The sequence below is a fragment of the Paralichthys olivaceus genome, chromosome 9 (assembly GCF_024713975.1).
Source record: "Paralichthys olivaceus isolate ysfri-2021 chromosome 9, ASM2471397v2, whole genome shotgun sequence".
Lineage (NCBI taxonomy): Eukaryota > Metazoa > Chordata > Actinopteri > Pleuronectiformes > Paralichthyidae > Paralichthys > Paralichthys olivaceus.
The window spans coordinates 12,552,066-12,570,203 of NC_091101.1; the positions used below are offsets into that span (position 1 = coordinate 12,552,066).

Sequence of the window (18,138 nt, forward strand, 5' to 3'; positions counted from 1 at the left end):
AACAAAAACAAGAGCTTCTACATAATCAGTTATTTGGAATGAAAATGTCACTGATAATGTGGAGTGCGGAGGGGTGATGCGCTGCAAACCACATAATTATTTAGCTGATTTAAAAATTGCCTCTACACCGCTGGTGGCTTTGTCTCAAACAGGCAAACTGGAGAAATTGAGTCTTACCACAGCCAAGCAGGAAAATGGTAGAAATACACTAGAGGGAGCCATGCTGAGGGCAGCAGGACATGCTTATTGAGGAGCTGAGAGAGTATGATTGTTTTCCAGGGTGTAAATTTGAGACCATCAACAAAGGAAGAGGAGATACATTATGCACTGATTGATGCTGGCAGTTCATTATTAAAAAAAATAGTATCTGTTTTTAATGCACAGTGTTTTTGACACAGTATAATTATAGTGAGCAGTCATGCTGCTTGAGAAAATGCAACACTACTTAACTGTGGTTGGAATTTACTTCAAATAAAATTCTACAGATTTTTCTTACACGTTTACTGATACTGAACACATTGCATGTCCATTACATTACATTACATATCATTTAGCTGATGCTTTCATCCAAAGCGACTTCCAATAAGTGTGTGAAGAGAAGATGAACACCTCTCGAGATATGCGAGCGCCAAGACAGACAGAGATCTCTGGAATTATTGGACAAATTTCAAACCTCAGACTTCGATGGAGAACCCTCATATTCTTTCTTTGTTCTTGACACTAAGGACTAACAAAATACTAAAGCTAAAAAAGAAGATGAGGGTTGTGAATTTATTTCCATAACCTCGGCAGCCACTTCGACAATCTATTATTCTTATTATGACTGTGTGTGTTGTTTACCTGACTGCACGACATCTCTTCGCATGGAAAAATTCATGAAAACTTCTTCCATTATGCATCACATCACAAATGCTGGAGATAATAACTGCACTGTCTACAATAATTTCACACATTGTCCACATTTCTGTAACACTGTCAAAACCATCAACCATCATCAACGTCATAAACACAGATGTGAGCAATATGGTATTATGGGTGGGGGGGGTTGTGATTTCTTTCTGCTTTACTATTCATTTTACATCATTCAGATCAGTGCTATTATTGTGTTATGAGTATTTGCAGTATTCCTCTTGTCCTTATTTACACATTATGATGTAGCTCAAAGAAACAGAGAAGAGAATTTGAGTCCAACTAAGTTTTTTCGGTTTTACCAAGTTGTATTTGGAAATTTGAGTCTTATGTAATCAAAGACAACATTGACTGCAATTATTTTTTATTTCAGTGTGAAGGTAAAACAGCAGAAGTGTTAAAAAAATATAAATATAAACCAAGGTCATCTTCAGTGTTAAGTGGCTGGACTAAAAATTTCAATATCTGCAACTGCAGGATATTAGGGCTGTCAAAATTGCTCCAAAATGACGTTCGAATATTTGCTTTAAAAAAACACATGCGCAATGTGCATTATGTCAATAACAGGAGGACAAACTAATACGAGGCATAACTAATTGTATAGGTATTTTTTCTCTCAGTTCCCATAAAAAAAAGACCGCTCCGTCTCTCGCCCCTCTCTCTCTCTCTATGTACAATGCGCATACTGATTTAAATAAACAATCTGTTAATAACGGTCGGTAATAACCATAGTCTGTAAAGGTAATAACAGGTCTCTGTGGGTGAGGTGAGCTGAAGGTAGTGGGAGTGTATGTTGCAGGTTTAGGGGGCACGTCAGCCAGAGCTGTAGTGTGTGTGTATGTGAGTGAGTGAGTGAGTGAGTGAGTGAGTGAGTGAGTGAGACTGCTGCCTGCTGAACAGCGGGTCGCAGGAAGAAGGATCTGAAGTGCCCGTGTTTCGGCTACAAAACCCCGCCGAACCAATCCGAAAACAGCCCAAATTTGTATCCACCCGCTTGGAAACCGTGGTCGCATCTCACTTTCACCAGCAGTGAGTGACGCTGTCCAAGTGCAACTCCTGTGGCCTGACCTGTCATGCAGTGCGCCCACTCACAAAACAGCCGCTGATGTGTTTTTTTTCCAAAGTCGAATATTAATTTTCACAATCGAATATTCGTTTTTTTTAAATATTCGAATATATATTCAAATTTAGAATATTCGTTGACAGCCCTACAGGATATGGATGAATAAAACTACTTAGCACTGATTGGAGTAGCAGATTGACATTATACAACAAAAACCAACAAAGAAGTACAAAAGGAAAGTACATCTCTGATACCCATGTTGCTGACGATAACCTTACCTTGGTTCCAACGAGCAGGCCCAGAGAAATGGCAACACGGGCCCGCAGGTCAGGTCTGTCCTTTGGCCACACATAAGAGAACATTGCCGACAGGATCTTGGCTGAATTCACCTCCTTCAGCTGTAGAGAAGAAAACAAAAGACTAGTATGTGATGAGATCATAGTCCCCCAAGTTTGATCCACTCATTTGTCCTGTAAAGCAGAGATCAGGAGGCTATTTACTCTAATGTTTATTTTCTAACCTTCCTTATGTTCACTAATTATCACAACTAACTTGCATTTTGTGTTCAGCGTGACAGTTGCAATCACCTAAACATGGCTCTCTGGGCAGACACCTGGTACATCAAATGTCAATGAGATTCCCTCGGGGGGATCCAGGAGAAGCTACGACAGCAGACTCCAGGTGGACATGGGTATCCAGAGTGACACTACAAGTCCTGAGAGACACCTGAGCTGTCATCTCAGCTGAGGTTGAGAGCCCAATGGTGCCAACATGGCTGTTTACCCAAACTCTACCGCACACCTGCCATGGGGACTCTGCACAGGCCAACGAATATGCAGTAATTACTCTAATCCACACAATATGGTGGCATCATGTTACAGCACTGCTATAAGGCAGCACCTCTTATCATATAACTGTGAAACTGTGCCCAAAACCTGCCTTTAACCACAGACAATCAAGCTAAGCATTTCACTGCAAAGAGAAGACAAACATTAGCAGCTGAGTGAACCACTGAAGGTTTATGTACCATATGTGTTGAAGGCCAGTTAATAAATAAAAAAGGCTGTCTTACTCAGTGATAGTTTATTTTAAGTCTGATGCAGCTTTTAAAGAAAAACGCTTAATACTCTTAAGAATGTGAATAAGAGATTTCAGTTGTTAATTTGTAAAAATAGCAAATGTTGCCTTTTAAAGTTAAAGTTGTTCATTATGTGTAGACAGACTAATCTTATCAAAGAACATAATTGGTGTTAAATCGAGGTCTAAAACTTCTGCCATGAGACAGTCATTGAGACATTATAAAGCACTTCAACCCTACAAAATTCTTTAATGAGAATATATGAATACATACTGTACACAGATATATATCAGCCTTATATATCTTATATATTTCCTTCAGCAGAACAAACTTCCCAGATAACTCCCTAAACCCAAGACTGAAAAACACCGGATTGCTCAACATGGAAAGACACCTCTTTTAGCTTTGGAATCTTGAGAATAACATTTGTCAGCATTTTTGAAATTTTCATAATACTTCAAATCCACTGTCGTGTCCACTGCGTTATTTTCAGTTCATATGTGCTCTTAATTTAAGTGTGCATGTGAAGAACAACTCCCAAAAAATCATTTCATCAAAGTCATTTTCAATAATCTAATCCTAAAAGAGGATATGTTCTCACCACATTTTTTGGATCAGCATTCAGCCCTCCCCCCGCATTTCCATGCCAACATGTCCGTTTCTCAGTCACCTGCAAATGCTGTGCAAACAACATACCATGTTATTCTTGGCTGGATTTTAATAACAAACACTGATTCACAATCATCCTCACAAATACTTACTTTTGCTGCCTCCAAAATCCGACGACTGTTTTCGCTTCTGTTTGTGTTCCATGTCGCTGTTCGTGAGTGTAGGGGGGAACTCAGCTGAAACACAGGAGATGGTTCATTTAACTGAAGTTTCTACTGCAATTTTTACCTCCACCAAGAAAGTACATTTTTCTCCCATGTCTATGTCTTTGTTTTTCTGAACAAATTTCCATGAAACTTGGTGACTGAGTGGGTGATGGGTAAAGAAAGAACCGACTAGGTGTTGGAGGGGGAATCAAGATTTTCGTTTCTTAACATTGAGAAACAGTGCATTTTTTTACATTTTCAACAATTTCTCAGGAAATAATTCATGAATCTTGATGAAAAAAAACAGGGATATTTAGGCTACTCATATCTGTGAGTTTGTGCTATTCAGTGCAGCTTGAATTAAACAGGTGCCTTGGCAGAGGGATGTGCTCTAATGAATGTGTTATAAAAATCACAAACACTTAAACCCAACTGAAAGATCAGAATTAACAGATAATATACCAAAAGGTCAAATACACAATAAAAGCATTTGATTCAGATGCAAACAAAGTCAAATGTTTCTTCTCTAAGAGCATTTGAAGACGTCATTACAGTTAAATGTCACCAAAGTCACAGTTCAAAGTTCATGCAAAGGTTAGCGACGTACTGCACAAACATATGAGCAGAGCAGAAGATGAGTATGTGATCAACATAATTAACTTTAACCCACATTAAATCAGAGCAGGCAACAGAAGGTCACAACATTTCACAAATTTCAAAAATATTTCCAAAGCTTGTGGTTGTTACCATATTTTGTGAAGCTCTGAAAAACCTATTTCATCTCTGTCACTGTTTATGAATGACAAAAACAACTCCAAACTGCTGCTGCTTGATAATACACCATGGACGGTTAAAGATAAGCATGCAGGACCGAAACTTAACTTGCACAGCAGCTACATTTGTAGTAAGACTTCAAAAACACATAAAATTGGGTAAAATTTATCAATTACTCAGTACAGCTTTGGAGCATCAAATCTCAACTACACAAAAATACTATTTAACAATGATATGTGACAAAAAAGCAAAACATAACACCTCAAAGACTGGAATTACACAATGTGGGATATTATCAGTATTTCAGTAGAAAATGTACAGAAATTATTAATCAATTATTAAAATAGTTGCAGATAATTTTTCGGTCGGTCGCCTCAGTTGTTTATAACTTTAGTTAATGTAACTGTATAAGAGAGTTGCCCGTTTACAAAGTTCACCTCAGTTCACCTGGGCAATAAATTTACATCAATTATTATTGCAACAAAATTTCATCAACGGCAATATCACAAATGTTCACTATATATTAATATAATGATTATGGGAATAAGTTATAAGACATCACTGATTCAACTCAGTGTTTTTTCTGTTTTGCAAACATTTGTTGTTAAAACCACAACCTTCACTCAGAAGCAGAAATCAGTCTTGAGTTTCTAGACATGAAGAAAATAATGTTGCTTCATCTATTTTGATAATTATACGAAATGTTTTATTTAGATATAACAGTCTTCATAATGAACGTGAAGGTAAATCTGCACCATATGAAAATAGTTTCAACAAACAGTGAACATTTTGGAGTTGGCCGAAGCACGATGTCATATATTTTTGGGCTAAATGTGCCTAAAAAACAGGAAACGAGTGTTTGTTGAACAATCAATAATCAGTGATCGCGTGACGAGTTACATCAGCAGTGATATTGGCTCCTCGGTGTCTGTCACTTATCTAACATCCCTGACCCCCTCAGTCCACACGTGACTGGGACCACTCACATGAACATGGGAAACTCTCCCAGGAGCTCTGACACGAACAACAATCACTTGACATGACGTCATACGTTAAAAACAGATCGTGTCATCGTACGTTATGTCGTCGAACCCTTGTAGCGAGGTTTACCCAAACAACGCTACCAGGTACCATTATAGCGAGGTGACATGCTAACAGTCCCGGCTAACTCCACTGACACTGTCCTCACATTCCACCTCACAGCCCCTCTTGCGAACAGACGACAGACTGTGACAGAAGCACAACACAGAACTTCTCTCAAAGTTAGTTTCCACTACTGTCCCATCTCTGCCCTTGCGTGGTGACTGTGTCGCCTATGGTCGCCCCCCAAAAACACCGTGTCCTCTCCGGACAACCCGCCTCCCAGCGGCCCTCCACTCACCGCGCAGCCGCTGTGGTGCTTGTGCTCGGTGCCCTTCACGCTGCTGCTTTTATTCCAAACGTGGTACGAGCTCGTCTGTCGAAGGAGAAGCGCAAGTTTTCGTCTTTGGAAGTGAAAGCCGCATTTCAGCGATGCCAACATCGGCGCCATGTTGGACGAAGGAGGAAGGCGGTAAGTCAGCACGCCGGCTACGTCACATCCGGGACGTCACCAATGGGCTGTCACTTTCAAGGCTAGCAAGCTAGCAGGCTAGTAGCTGCTCCACTCCAGGGGGGGGGGGATCTAGAGCTGGTGTGGTTTAACACGACGTCGCTGGGTGTCTGGAGGTTAGTGAGTGTGCTACTTATGGCCAGTGTCCGAGTGTTGTTAGCGTGAGCCGGATACATCTCACTGTAAAACAAGGGTCAGAGCTAAAGTCTGAACACGTTGTGTGGCCGCTCGTCTTTGTCAGATAAAGTGTTGGTAAGTGGGTCGCTCGGTCAGGAAAAGCTGTCTGGGCCCTCTCAGCCTCGCTGATCTCCTTTGCAGGATGCCGTGCCACAACCAGCCAATGAACAGTGTCACCAGTGGCCAGGACCACCCGGTGAAGCAGGTCCGGTTCGCTAACAACAACAACAACAGCAACAGCAGCAGCAGTGTCCCCGCGGTGCCGAGCGGCGCTGAGCCCGGCGATGTCACCGAACCGCACAGTCAGGAAAACCTGGGACCTCAGCTCAAACTGCTCCCTCTCAACGACCAGATCCGAGAATTACAGACAATAATCAGAGACAAGTGAGTCCCCAATCTTCCAAGCTCACATCGAGACCACAACAAGTCACGTGTGCGCATTCAAAGTGTTGCTATCTGTTCAGAAATCAGTTCAGCAGTTCGGTTTGAAGTCCAATCTTCAAAGTGCTCATGTAGAGATGTGAATCTTATCTGTGAGTTTATGGTCTCTACAAAAAAGATCCTCAATATGAATATGATGGTTAAGCAGAAGAAAAATTAATAACTGTATACTTCCCTCAACTAGTCACAAAAGCCAAACGAATCATATAATCTAGGTTTATTTTAGGAAGCATGTAATTAAAAGATAAACAAAGTTAAAATTGAAGAAAACATTCAAGCTTAAAAACAACTTAAGTGTCATTAAGTCAGATCTCATATAACTGTATAGTAGAAGGTCTTCTAGAGTTAAATTTATGTTGGGTGAAGTCATGATGCACCAGTCTCACCATGATCACTCTGATGCGTCATCGCTGCCTAATGATTCAACAGCACAGATCATTCAGGGTATTGACTGATTAACAATAACACCTACTTTACTATAAGCTCACACTCTGCAGACCAACAGTGGTCGAACCCACAGAAACTCTTTTCTTCCTCTTTCAGTTTCCAGGGGAAGCTGCAGGGTTTGCAAAAATGCCAGATTCATCCGGCTGAATTTTGACATTTACATGTGATGGGTTTTAATATTTGATTGTAAGAGCACAACATATCTAAAACAAAGACCTGATACAACGGGAAGTGTAAACTAGCGAACTATCAGCATTGTGATACAGTCAAAACGTTTGGACAAAATAAGGGTAAAGTAAATTTGACTAATGGCCCTCAGTAGAGTGCATACACCCGACAAGGACAGTCCCCTTATGAAACCACATTTAAATTCATTTTATTTGGCTCTGCACAGAATTGCACACACTCATAAATATCAGTCTGATGCCCCTGCCACATTCAATGAGTATTTCTATTATACATCAGTGCATTAGGATATTAAAATTAAAGGCTTAGTTAGTTCCCCACTGTACGGTAAAGATTTTAAATTAAGAGAGAAATGAGATCTATAGTATTGGAGCCATGTTCAATGTTGGTCAGTATCCTAAACTGATATTATCATGCTAATAATTGTATTTTCAGGACAACCAGCAGAGGAGATTTCGTGTTTTGTGCCGACCGTCTGGTAAGATCACTCTTCATTACTTCACAGTGTAAATATGTATTTATACATTTATAATAAGCTTCTCGCTTTTTTTTTTCAACAGATCAGACTGGTAGTTGAAGAGGGCTTGAATCAGCTCCCCTACTCAGAGTGCACTGTGACCACACCCACAGGTGAGGATGTCCCTCTAACAACAAGTCAGTGGTTTAAAGGTTGGACTCAGAATCTGGTTCTTCTGAACCATTCTTGACAGAGCAGACTGAATGCAATAATGTAAATGGATACATAAATGCAGGTCTGCAACCATTAAGCAGTCTACCTTCAGCATTTTCTATGACTGAGTGGTCTTGTTCAGAACAGCGACGTTTGTGAACTGTATTTTTCCCCACAGGGTACAAGTATGAAGGTGTCAAGTTTGAAAGAGGCAACTGTGGAGTCAGCATAATGAGGAGTGGTGAGTTAAACCGTTTCTTCTATAAGGGTATAATAAAGTCTATCTCCATGCATATGTGATTTATACCAACTGTATAGTCATGCTGTACATTCGGCTCTGCACTTAATCACAAGACTTGGCTATTGTGAGCGCTGACACTTAAATACTTTTTATCAGCAGTCAGATCTTTTATCTCAGTGAAACTTATAGATTATTAGAATACTAAGTGATATAACAGAAGCATGTTACATGGGGAATAAGACCCATACAATTCTGTGGTAGGGGAAGGAACTGCAGGGAAGAGAGAGGATAGATGTCTTCAGTGATTAGCAAATAGCAAATAAATATAAAAAAAAAAAATCAATGTAGACTTCACTACAAAACAAACTAACTCAAATAGTCAATGCTGTCAAGGTCTCAGGCCAATGAATAAATAAAATAATGTCTAATGATTCTGAAATAATAATAAATAATACATATTTTTTTATTTATTCTGGAACTACACAACAAACTCACTCAGGTCTAACTAACCTAACTGTCCAATACCCATGTTCTAGTATCTCAGTATCACATAATCGCAATCCTTTTACACTGTATTTGTTCTAAATTGCATATGTAATTTAAATGTTTTATTATATTTCATTGTGTTTCTATTATATGTTTCATTATTTTCTACCTTTACTGAGTTTCTATTTTTACTCTCCCCTTTACGACAAATATCCCCTTAGTGGAACTAATGAAGGATTATCTTATCTTATCTATTTATAGACTCTGTTGGCTAAAACACACAAGAAGCCTTCTCCTTCACAACGATTCACTACATTTGCAATCGGAAAGGCAAACTCATTAAAATATGCAGGCCCTGTGATGCGTTAGCTGGGTATTTTTTTCCAATGGCTGGCTGTGCTGCTTGCGTATCAATGTTGAAATCCCTGACAATGGCAACATGATACAAGTTGAAACACTTGCACAGGAGCCCCATAGTTCACCTGGTTAATCAGACGCCCCATGTGCTGAGGTGTAAGTCCTCTTCAGCAGCCACAGGTTTGGTTCAACATCAACAGAGACCATAGTGCCCCAAAATATCTTTAAAAAAATACTTGCACGTATTGTTTTCTATTCAAGTCCTGACAGCCGTGGCATCTTACCACATGTCCACATGGGTTGATGTGCATCATGTCAGGATTTCTAATTGGGTTTTACAGAACTGTACCATCGATCAATTATCAGGATAACATACAGTATCTTTGACCCTGATTCCTATCTGGCTGGTTTTGGGCATAAACTACCACCATACTGCCACGGGACTAGTCAGAGTCAAATCAGTTCTGATGAAAAAATGTCACTGTATAATTTGATCCAAACAACACATATATATTTGAATGGCCAACATTTTGATCCCAGTTGTATTCTCTGTGTCTGCCCACAGGTGAGGCCATGGAGCAGGGTCTTCGGGACTGCTGCCGCTCCATCCGCATTGGCAAGATCCTCATCCAGAGCGATGAAGAGACACAGAAAGCCAAGGTCTACTATGCCAAGTTCCCACCAGATGTGTACAGAAGAAAGGTGCTGCTCATGTATCCCATTCTCAGTAAGTAACAGAGGGCTGCGCTCAGTTTATCCTGCTGATGACTCCAGTTTATCTCCTTCAGTTGCTTGTAAATGTCAAGAGAGCTCCATTTTTGTGCAAATGTAAAAACATTTCCATGTATTTATTCATTTTGAGAAATCGCCGTTGAGTTGACCTTCACACCGACTCTGCATTTCCACATGATAGAGGTCCATTCACAATGTTCTGATAATTATAGCTCTCATGGGGGAAATTATACACTGCCTGGTAGATAGCCACCAAGCTGCTGAATAGCATAATAAAAGCCAACAAAAATAGTATCCTAATAGCCCTGGCTTCCCAATGTCAAAAAGCAGTATTTTTCTGCTCTCGGTTTCTGAAAGAATATGATTGCAACCATGCCAGTTTGAAGGTGTGTTTTATAATGACAGAATGATGGAATGATGGGTTACAGTGACGTGTGCTAACAAGGTCAGAAATGAAAGCCTGCCAAGTGCCTAGACTAATGGGCAGATCCAGCAGCACACAAGTGTATTTTTTCTGATGCTAACATAATGCATCAGTTGCAGGCAGTCAGATTTTTAATTTGGAAAGTTTTGCATTTAATCCTTTTTTCATTAACCTAATCTATTGTAAAAGGAGTCTGAAAGTTTTTTGTTATTAGTGTAAATGTAATGACAAGTTATCGAGTATAAAAGGTGGAACGTGATTCAAATTTCGAACCTTGAATTTTCTCTGTCTGCAGGTACAGGGAACACGGTGATTGAAGCAGTGAGGGTGTTGATAGAGCATGGAGTTCAGCCCAGACACATTATCCTCCTCAGCCTCTTCTCCACACCTCATGGTAAACAAACCCAAGCAACACACTGCAACTGCAGCTCATCAACTAACAATTAACTTTTATTTATGCCCATTATCTTACATTGAGCATTACCCGAGGAAGAACCCATTCATCTTTTTTAGCAGATCCAGAAAAAGAAAAACAGCTTACAGAGTTTTTTTTATCCACTTTCTTTAACAGGAAGTTAGGTGGAGGTATGCGCCCTCAGAGTGCACTTGTAGTTTTACTTTTGTTTTTAAATAAAAATCATTTTCCTGAGAAAATCCTTCTTTAATGATTTGAATGTAATATTATGTAGTAATTTGTGGACTTTGGTAGTTGTCTCTTTGTTAACTATAGACGAGAATACGATGACATTTAATGTGGATATTTATGGTTTCCCAGAGAGGGATTTTTAAGCCCTTGACCTTTCCATTACTGCCACCGAGACCAACTTTCCATTTTAACACCATATTGAAATCTGATGTTCATGTAACCATACGTTTTCTAAGTCCTTTTATTCTCTTAAGAGGATGAAGTTTGTTGATTTTATTAATCCCACAGACTTTACTGAGATCGAACAAATGAGGTGTTCAGATATGTATCTATCAAAAGCCTCCTAGTGGTCACTGCAGTGTTTGCATGTTGAGAGAATAATGTCACCTGGTAGAAATCCTTTAGACATGAGCATGACATCCATTATGAGTATTTTCTCATTTTCAGAAAAAAGACGAACAATAGAAGGTTTCTTTAAATTTCCTACAATTTCAACAACCGATTACTAATTCTTACATATTGTAGTAATGGTTTGAAAACTCATATGTTACTTTATTATTCCTTTAGGAGCCAAATCTATAATCCAGGAGTTCCCAGACATCACCATTTTGACCACAGAGGTTCATCAAGTGGCTCCGACACATTTTGGGCAGCGGTATTTTGGCACCGACTAAACCTGAGGAACATGGTCAGCGACCGGTTTTGACATCTATTCAAATATTCCCCGTGTTCTCCTCGTTGTGCCAAATACTGCAACGTGATCTTCAAAGTTCCCAGATTGATACAAAATTGATAGCGATTGTATTTATTTTGCTTGTTTTTTTGCGGTGTATACTCATGATTAAAAAAGAAAAATACATTTCAACTTGGATCATTTTATTTTGCATGTTACAACAAGTGATGGATCAATAAAGAATTTATATTTGTTAACGGAACAGAAAAAGAATCAGTGTCAGTATTTCTGGTGATTCAGGTGTTTAAAAGGGGAAGTACCACATTCACATACTCCAAAGACAATTCAAAAAGGGACCAGGTGTGCTTAAGCAATACTGACGTTTGCATAATGGAAATAATGTTATCATTTTGTTTTTGATAAATATCGTACTATCAGATTAAAGCACATTGCTTAAAAGTATCAATTGATAGAGCAAAATAAACAGACACCGCCCGCAGCAGTTCAGAATCAATAAACAGGAAAAAAAAACTGAACATTAGAACAATAAATAGACACAAGACGACATGAAGCACTCAACAGCCACATCCTAATGTTTTACACATGCACAGAATGACAAACAGTTTTACTCAATCTATTTCTCAGACATGAGCAGCATTTCATTTGGCTTACCCAGCACAGTTAAAGATTAAAAATCAAACAGCATCAAGGTTTGATAAAGGCCCGACTCACTCACTTACAGAAATGGTTGTCAACCGAGTACAGTGGTCATGTCCATGAGCCCAATGGCCTTGATGAGAAGAATCTGTTACAACGGTATTAAATATTCCAAATAGATAAACACAGGGAGTAAAAAAGAAAACAGAACATCACTGACCTCTGCCAGCCAGTGGATGAGTGTCAGTTATCATTTATATATGTACAGTAAACTGCATGTTTAAAAAGATTAAAATTAAGAAAAAGAAAACAGGAGAATCTATATCCTCCCCTGTGTGATTAAAACTATTTTCACTTTACTTTCTCATCACTTTGCCTCCACATAGAAGTGTTATCTTACACAGGGATGACTGATATACTAGAAAATAAGATTATGACATTTTTATTTGAAAAAGATTTGTATGTTTTTATGTTCATCGTAGACTTCAACATAAAAATTCTGTACTTTTTTTTAGTTAGCATTTAGTGGTGAATATCATGTTTTTAACAACACTCATGTATAAAGCAACAGATATAAGATTGTTGTGTTTTAATTACCATCACTGGTGTGATCAGACATTGATAATGGGATCACAACTCAATTATTAATGATGAAAAACATGTATTCTGAAAATAGGTGCCTAAAATGGCACAATGTACTAACGAGCAGGAAGCTGGATACATTCTTAGGAGAAGAGAAACTCCCAAAACACAGGAATAAAAATAGTTATAAGGCGCAGGTTAGGTCAGGTATTCTAATATGTTTATGTTCATTGAAAAGATAATCAATTAACATTTTATTCCGCAAGACCCAAACTGGTATAGATATGATAACTAAGTCACAACAAGAGACCTCTGGAGCATCAAGGGTGTGAGGTCCCTGCACAGATCAAACTCTAAGGTACAACACTGTAAACTCAGCTCAACACTGAAACAGGGGCATATAAAACATCACAGTGTCGGACAGAAGCTTCCTAATTAACAGAGGCCGGAGCCTTGAGATGAACAAAGGCAAATATACAACCTATGATGATCAACAGATGCCTTCTTGTATGCGAGGTAATATTTGACGAGATGTTTTTTTTTCTCTGAATCAAACTGATGTGTTTCCAGACAGGAGAGCAGAGGTGATCCATTCATCCAGTGAGTTCCTCTGTTCTTCATTTTGCAAAATAACCAAGGTACGAGTGGCCACGGACAGTTTTATCCACTCATTTAGACCTCGTCAGATTTTTGTTTTTTCCAGTGTTGTGCATCCATATCATTTGGAATGCATTTACCATGTGGTACAGTGCACAATATACTGTATATCTACATGCTCCGTACCAGTGTAAATCGTCCTTTTGTTGAATAACTATTCCTCCATCTCTATGGTAACAGAGGGGTCTTGGTCATCAACTGGAATGAGACACAAGAAATTTCAGCATGTAAATGATTATTTTCTTTCAGAGCTTGTTTGTCACTGATTCAGCTCATTTAGTAGTTAACCACCAGGTGGTAGCAGAATGTTATTGTTGGAGTCTAAACGAGGCTAACTGTTACACAGCTCACTGTGCAGATGTTTGGTTTGACTAGTGTAGAACATTCAATTCACTTAATAAGTGAAGTAAACTCTTCATGTTCAAATATCTTAGCAGGTAATGATAAAGTCATGTCTTCCGTTTTCGATCATCAGAGATCCTAAACCACTACAGAATGTACAATGATATAAAAACAGAGCAATTATTTACACGTTCTTGCTTGATGAATTATTTAATCTGGATTCTACTCGATCAAAATCATGGCAGCACTTGTTTAATCAGGAAATGCATTTTGTTTCATACTGTCTATGGTGAGTCAAGACCGCTCAGCAATCTTCCATATTTTGAATGGATAATATCTTGTAGTAAAACATTTAACTGTCAAATTTACAGAGGTCAAACTCTCTTCAGACTCAGATGCTACTGACAAATTTGGTTCAGGCACACGTCCTGGTTGATATTGCAAATACTGTTCAACCTTATGACTTGAATGAGCAATAACGTGTGTTTAGTAAGTATTTGTATTACAGGTATTAAAACAAGTGTGTGGAAGAAGAAGATATGGCAAATTTAAAGTGACTCACCCAAGCTTACTTCCTCAGAGCCATCATCTGACTCCTCCCACATGTCCTCACTAGCTAATAGGGGATTCTGGGATTCAGAACTCCGATTCTTCAAGGGGAAGTAGTGGCCGTTCCCTTGGCTGCCATGTACATTGTGCAAAAGAATATGGAGGTTAGTTAAACAGCTATGACCAACACCTCAGTCTACATCTAGTTCATTAGTGCCAACACTGTTTTGATGGTTTTAATTATTATGGGCATTTTTTATTTTATCTGATATTTTTATATATTTCTGTTCACTCATAAAGTAAGTCTAAAGTACAAGTGGATACCAAATGAAAAATGAGAAGGGAAAGGAGAATCAGGTGATTATGCATCTTAGCTCACCTTGTGAAGACAGGGATGAACCACAGTCTCCGATCCTCTCCAAATACCTGCAGCAGGTTTTTGCGTATGCTGACATTAAAACCATTTCTGTCTGGTCCATTGACAAAAACTGGAGCTGAGAAGGCCTCTAGAAAAAGGAGAAACAACCGTGGGTCACATTATGTTTGAATGCTTCAATTCTCCTCATCTGCTTTTACAAAGAACAAACAACAAAAAGAGAGCTTCAGCAGATAATTCACATGTGAACAACTTACTCAGCAGAATCTAAAGACCTTAATTCAGGTAAATATGTTAACCCTCACCTAGAGTTGATCTGTTCTTGGCCACCAACCAACAGTGGTAGCCAAAGAGAAACATGAGACTGACGAAAAACATGAGCGCCACAAACATTAGGAAGAGGACATGGAACTTTGCGGGCCTGTTTGGCAAGTCCCCCTGAAGGAGAGACACACAAGTAAAAACTTGAGAAAATGGTTGTTTTTAAAAAAATAAATAAAAAGGGTGTAACTCATGACAGAGTGTGAAGTTGTTGTCTGTTCTTGTGCAAGTGCCATCGTGGTGATCATGTACAACCACAATGTGTCATATGATTGCTTTATCTGATGCTGAGCATGAGACTAATGACACTCACCCCCCAGAATTTGAGGAAATACTGAAAGACTGTCGCTGCAATGAATACACAGTACACCATGGAGTAGGAGAGGAAGAGCAGGAAAAACTTGTAGTTGGAAAAGCCCACACAGTTGTTAACCCTGAAAGACAAATTAAGTTTGGTGTCAGAGCAAAGTTAATACATGAATATATCCTAACTAGGGCTGAGCAATACAAAAATATAAATAATTATCGCATTATAATTTTCATACATAGCAATATAACAAAAGTCCAATACATCATATATATAATGTTTATGCAACAATTTTTAAAATGTTTAGATTTTTTTCAAAGTATTTGTCATTCTCTGATCATAAAAAAGAGCTTAAACCCACAACCTTCACCCAGGAGCAATAATCAGTCTTTAAACTTAATATATATTAAAATGTGACATTTATTTTGATAAACATCATGATCAACTGATATGAACATTTTTGTTTAGGTATAATTTTGGGTCATATTGCCCAGCTCTAATCATAAGAAAGAAATACAGGCTCAGTTCTTACCAGGGACAGTGGTGGTCCATCTTCAGAACGCATCTATAAAAGAAAAACATTAAACACTGGTTCAAAAATGCTAAGGACTAATATCTCGATACAATTTTGCACATCAAAAATCTCTTCTTTCATTTTGACTTTCAACTGATCCATCTTTACAGTGTCTGCTAATTCCTTTTGGTAAACCACTCTGATTGTTCTGATTGATGGAAGGAATAGGAATATTCTTTCTCAGAGATTGCATGTGAGCAAAGCAACACCTTCTAATTATCACAGAAGTCCCTGGCCAACAAATATCTCATTGCCTGGGCTAATCTCTCTCAGCAAGTGGATTGGGGAGGAGAGGGTGACTTACGTTTCACAAACCGAGCAGTGGTGACAGCGGTCAGGCTTCAGTACCTGGCAGCGGTCGCAGAACCTGATAGCTGGAGACAAGAGGATGGTCAGTTGAAAGAATGACATTTGAGCTGAGCTTACCCTCCACTTACTTCCTGCAGCCTCAATCTTGGTCTTAGCAATCAGCGCTAATGAAAGAGATACATTGACTGATTACTCTGGATGGGGATGCTCAGGGACACAGGCACATACACTCACACAAAGCTAATTGTTCTCTCCTACTTGCTTTCATTGAACACAGATTACGTGCAAAATAACAGACTGTTGCTAATGCACCTGCCCTGTGACCCCAGTGGTTTGGAGATATGACAGAAAAGTGAATAATGTGGCAGTAAAATATAGACCATTGGACGGGATAGTCTACCTCCGGATTGCGCTCGGGTGAAGATGGGCAGTTTCTTAGCAATTTCAACCAGGATTTGCTTCTGAGCGTCCGGCCTCTCCTCCATCTCGTATCGTTGCTTGTCCGAGTACGAGAGCTGGAACTAGAGCAGCAAATATTTAACCATGATAAACAGCACATACAGACTTTACTCACTGCTCAACAGCTAAATCACATTTAGTCCAGGCTACCTTTTTGCATGGTGAAGCAGGAGGGGTAAAGATGGACTTCCAGTAGGTCCAGGAGAACATCACGAAGCAAACATGAAATACCAGTAGATAGACCACTGCAAGCAATAAAACACCAGTCACAATCATGCACACATATGTCACTGCAGCATAAAAGTTCACTGGTTGTCAACTTCCTTCTGAGCTTGAAGCACAAATAGCGAGTGTCTCACCTTTTTCCACTGTGTTGGTTAATGTAACTGTAAGAAACCAAGCACATGACAAGGTAAAGGCACGGGGTAGATGTCCGAGACAAGATACAGCGAAGCTATGTGTCTTTGTTAACAATAGTTTATTCAAAAGAGAACAACATTTAGTGGCTAACACGACTAGCTAGATTTAAAGGCTCAGAAACCAAACAACCGGCCTTTCTATGAATAAACAGTCAACGCCGACATAACAGCGGTGACGATAGGGTCACTTTCAAAAAGCTAAAGCTCACGATAAAGCATTTACGAGCACACACCCTGGACTTCACTTCCGCCTGCTTAGCTAGCCCCCCGCTGTCTACAACGTAGTTGTATGTCAACACTGCTGTGCGGCAAGATGCGGCGTCCACTGTAAAACCACAACAACGTCCAACAGACACCCGCAGCTTCGCGCACTTACACAGACAAAGCTCAAAGACGTAGGCGTAGTAAGACCACAGCACCACGGAGGCGATGATAAGCACAGGAATCCAGGAGAAAACCCTCTGACAGCATCTCAGACCTCTGGACAGAGCCATGTTCCATCTCACCGCCGCGCGCATCTGACATCGACTGCCAGGCCTGGGATTCATCCGTCAGCCGCTTCTGGGAGCGATTCACCGCACTGACCGCAAATAGACCGCCCTCCTGGTGGGACACGATGAGTAATTTATTATGAGTGATTTTATTACAGTGTGAAAGCAAGAAGACTTTTAATGTTATGGATTTATCATTATATATATTATTATAATATTATTTATTAAGTATTGACTGTAGAGTTTGGTTTATTGACAACAATGTGATGCAATTATTAAACAAGAAAAATCCTGTTCAATCAATTCAATTATGTGTGTTTCTATAAGATGTGAATTCTCTATTGTGAGCAGTTACTGTACTTTAGTAAAGTGCAGATACAAGAAA

General features: G+C 39.3%; 3 protein-coding genes across 4 annotated transcripts in view; 1 reads left to right on the forward strand and 2 right to left on the reverse strand.

The window, feature by feature from the left end:
- Positions 1-6,226, reverse strand: part of abcb7 (ATP-binding cassette, sub-family B (MDR/TAP), member 7) — a 23,211-nt gene extending 16,985 nt beyond the window's left edge. Inside the window, exons 1-4 of the mRNA XM_020081547.2 lie at positions 6,021-6,226; positions 3,812-3,895; positions 3,652-3,729; positions 2,251-2,370 (exon numbers count right to left, since the gene is read on the reverse strand). Of these exons, the coding sequence (XP_019937106.1) occupies positions 2,251-2,370; positions 3,652-3,729; positions 3,812-3,895; positions 6,021-6,170 (432 nt within the window). The 5' untranslated portion in view covers positions 6,171-6,226. The remainder of the gene's footprint in view (positions 1-2,250; positions 2,371-3,651; positions 3,730-3,811; positions 3,896-6,020) is intronic.
- uprt (uracil phosphoribosyltransferase (FUR1) homolog (S. cerevisiae)) lies at positions 6,209-11,980 on the forward strand. 2 transcript variants are annotated; one of them, XM_020081581.2, is made up of 8 exons: positions 6,209-6,346; positions 6,549-6,791; positions 7,917-7,959; positions 8,042-8,111; positions 8,330-8,392; positions 9,801-9,962; positions 10,687-10,785; positions 11,605-11,980. In XM_020081581.2, the coding sequence occupies exons 2-8, from the start codon at positions 6,550-6,552 to the stop codon at positions 11,709-11,711; spliced, it is 786 nt and encodes a 261-aa protein (XP_019937140.1). In that variant the 5' UTR covers positions 6,209-6,346; position 6,549; the 3' UTR covers positions 11,712-11,980. The 2 variants fall into 2 exon arrangements, with proteins under 2 accessions (XP_019937140.1, XP_019937131.1); XM_020081572.2 differs by lacking the exon at positions 6,209-6,346 and having other exon boundaries at positions 6,488-6,791.
- zdhhc15b (zinc finger DHHC-type palmitoyltransferase 15b) lies at positions 11,897-17,844 on the reverse strand. The gene is made up of 11 exons (XM_020081560.2): positions 17,639-17,844; positions 17,203-17,229; positions 16,994-17,088; positions 16,785-16,905; positions 16,380-16,449; positions 16,034-16,066; positions 15,508-15,628; positions 15,179-15,311; positions 14,877-15,003; positions 14,511-14,629; positions 11,897-13,804 (listed from the first exon to the last, which is right to left on the reverse strand). The coding sequence occupies exons 1-11, from the start codon at positions 17,808-17,810 to the stop codon at positions 13,761-13,763; spliced, it is 1,062 nt and encodes a 353-aa protein (XP_019937119.1). The 5' UTR covers positions 17,811-17,844; the 3' UTR covers positions 11,897-13,760.
- Positions 17,845-18,138: the final 294 nt, after the last annotated feature.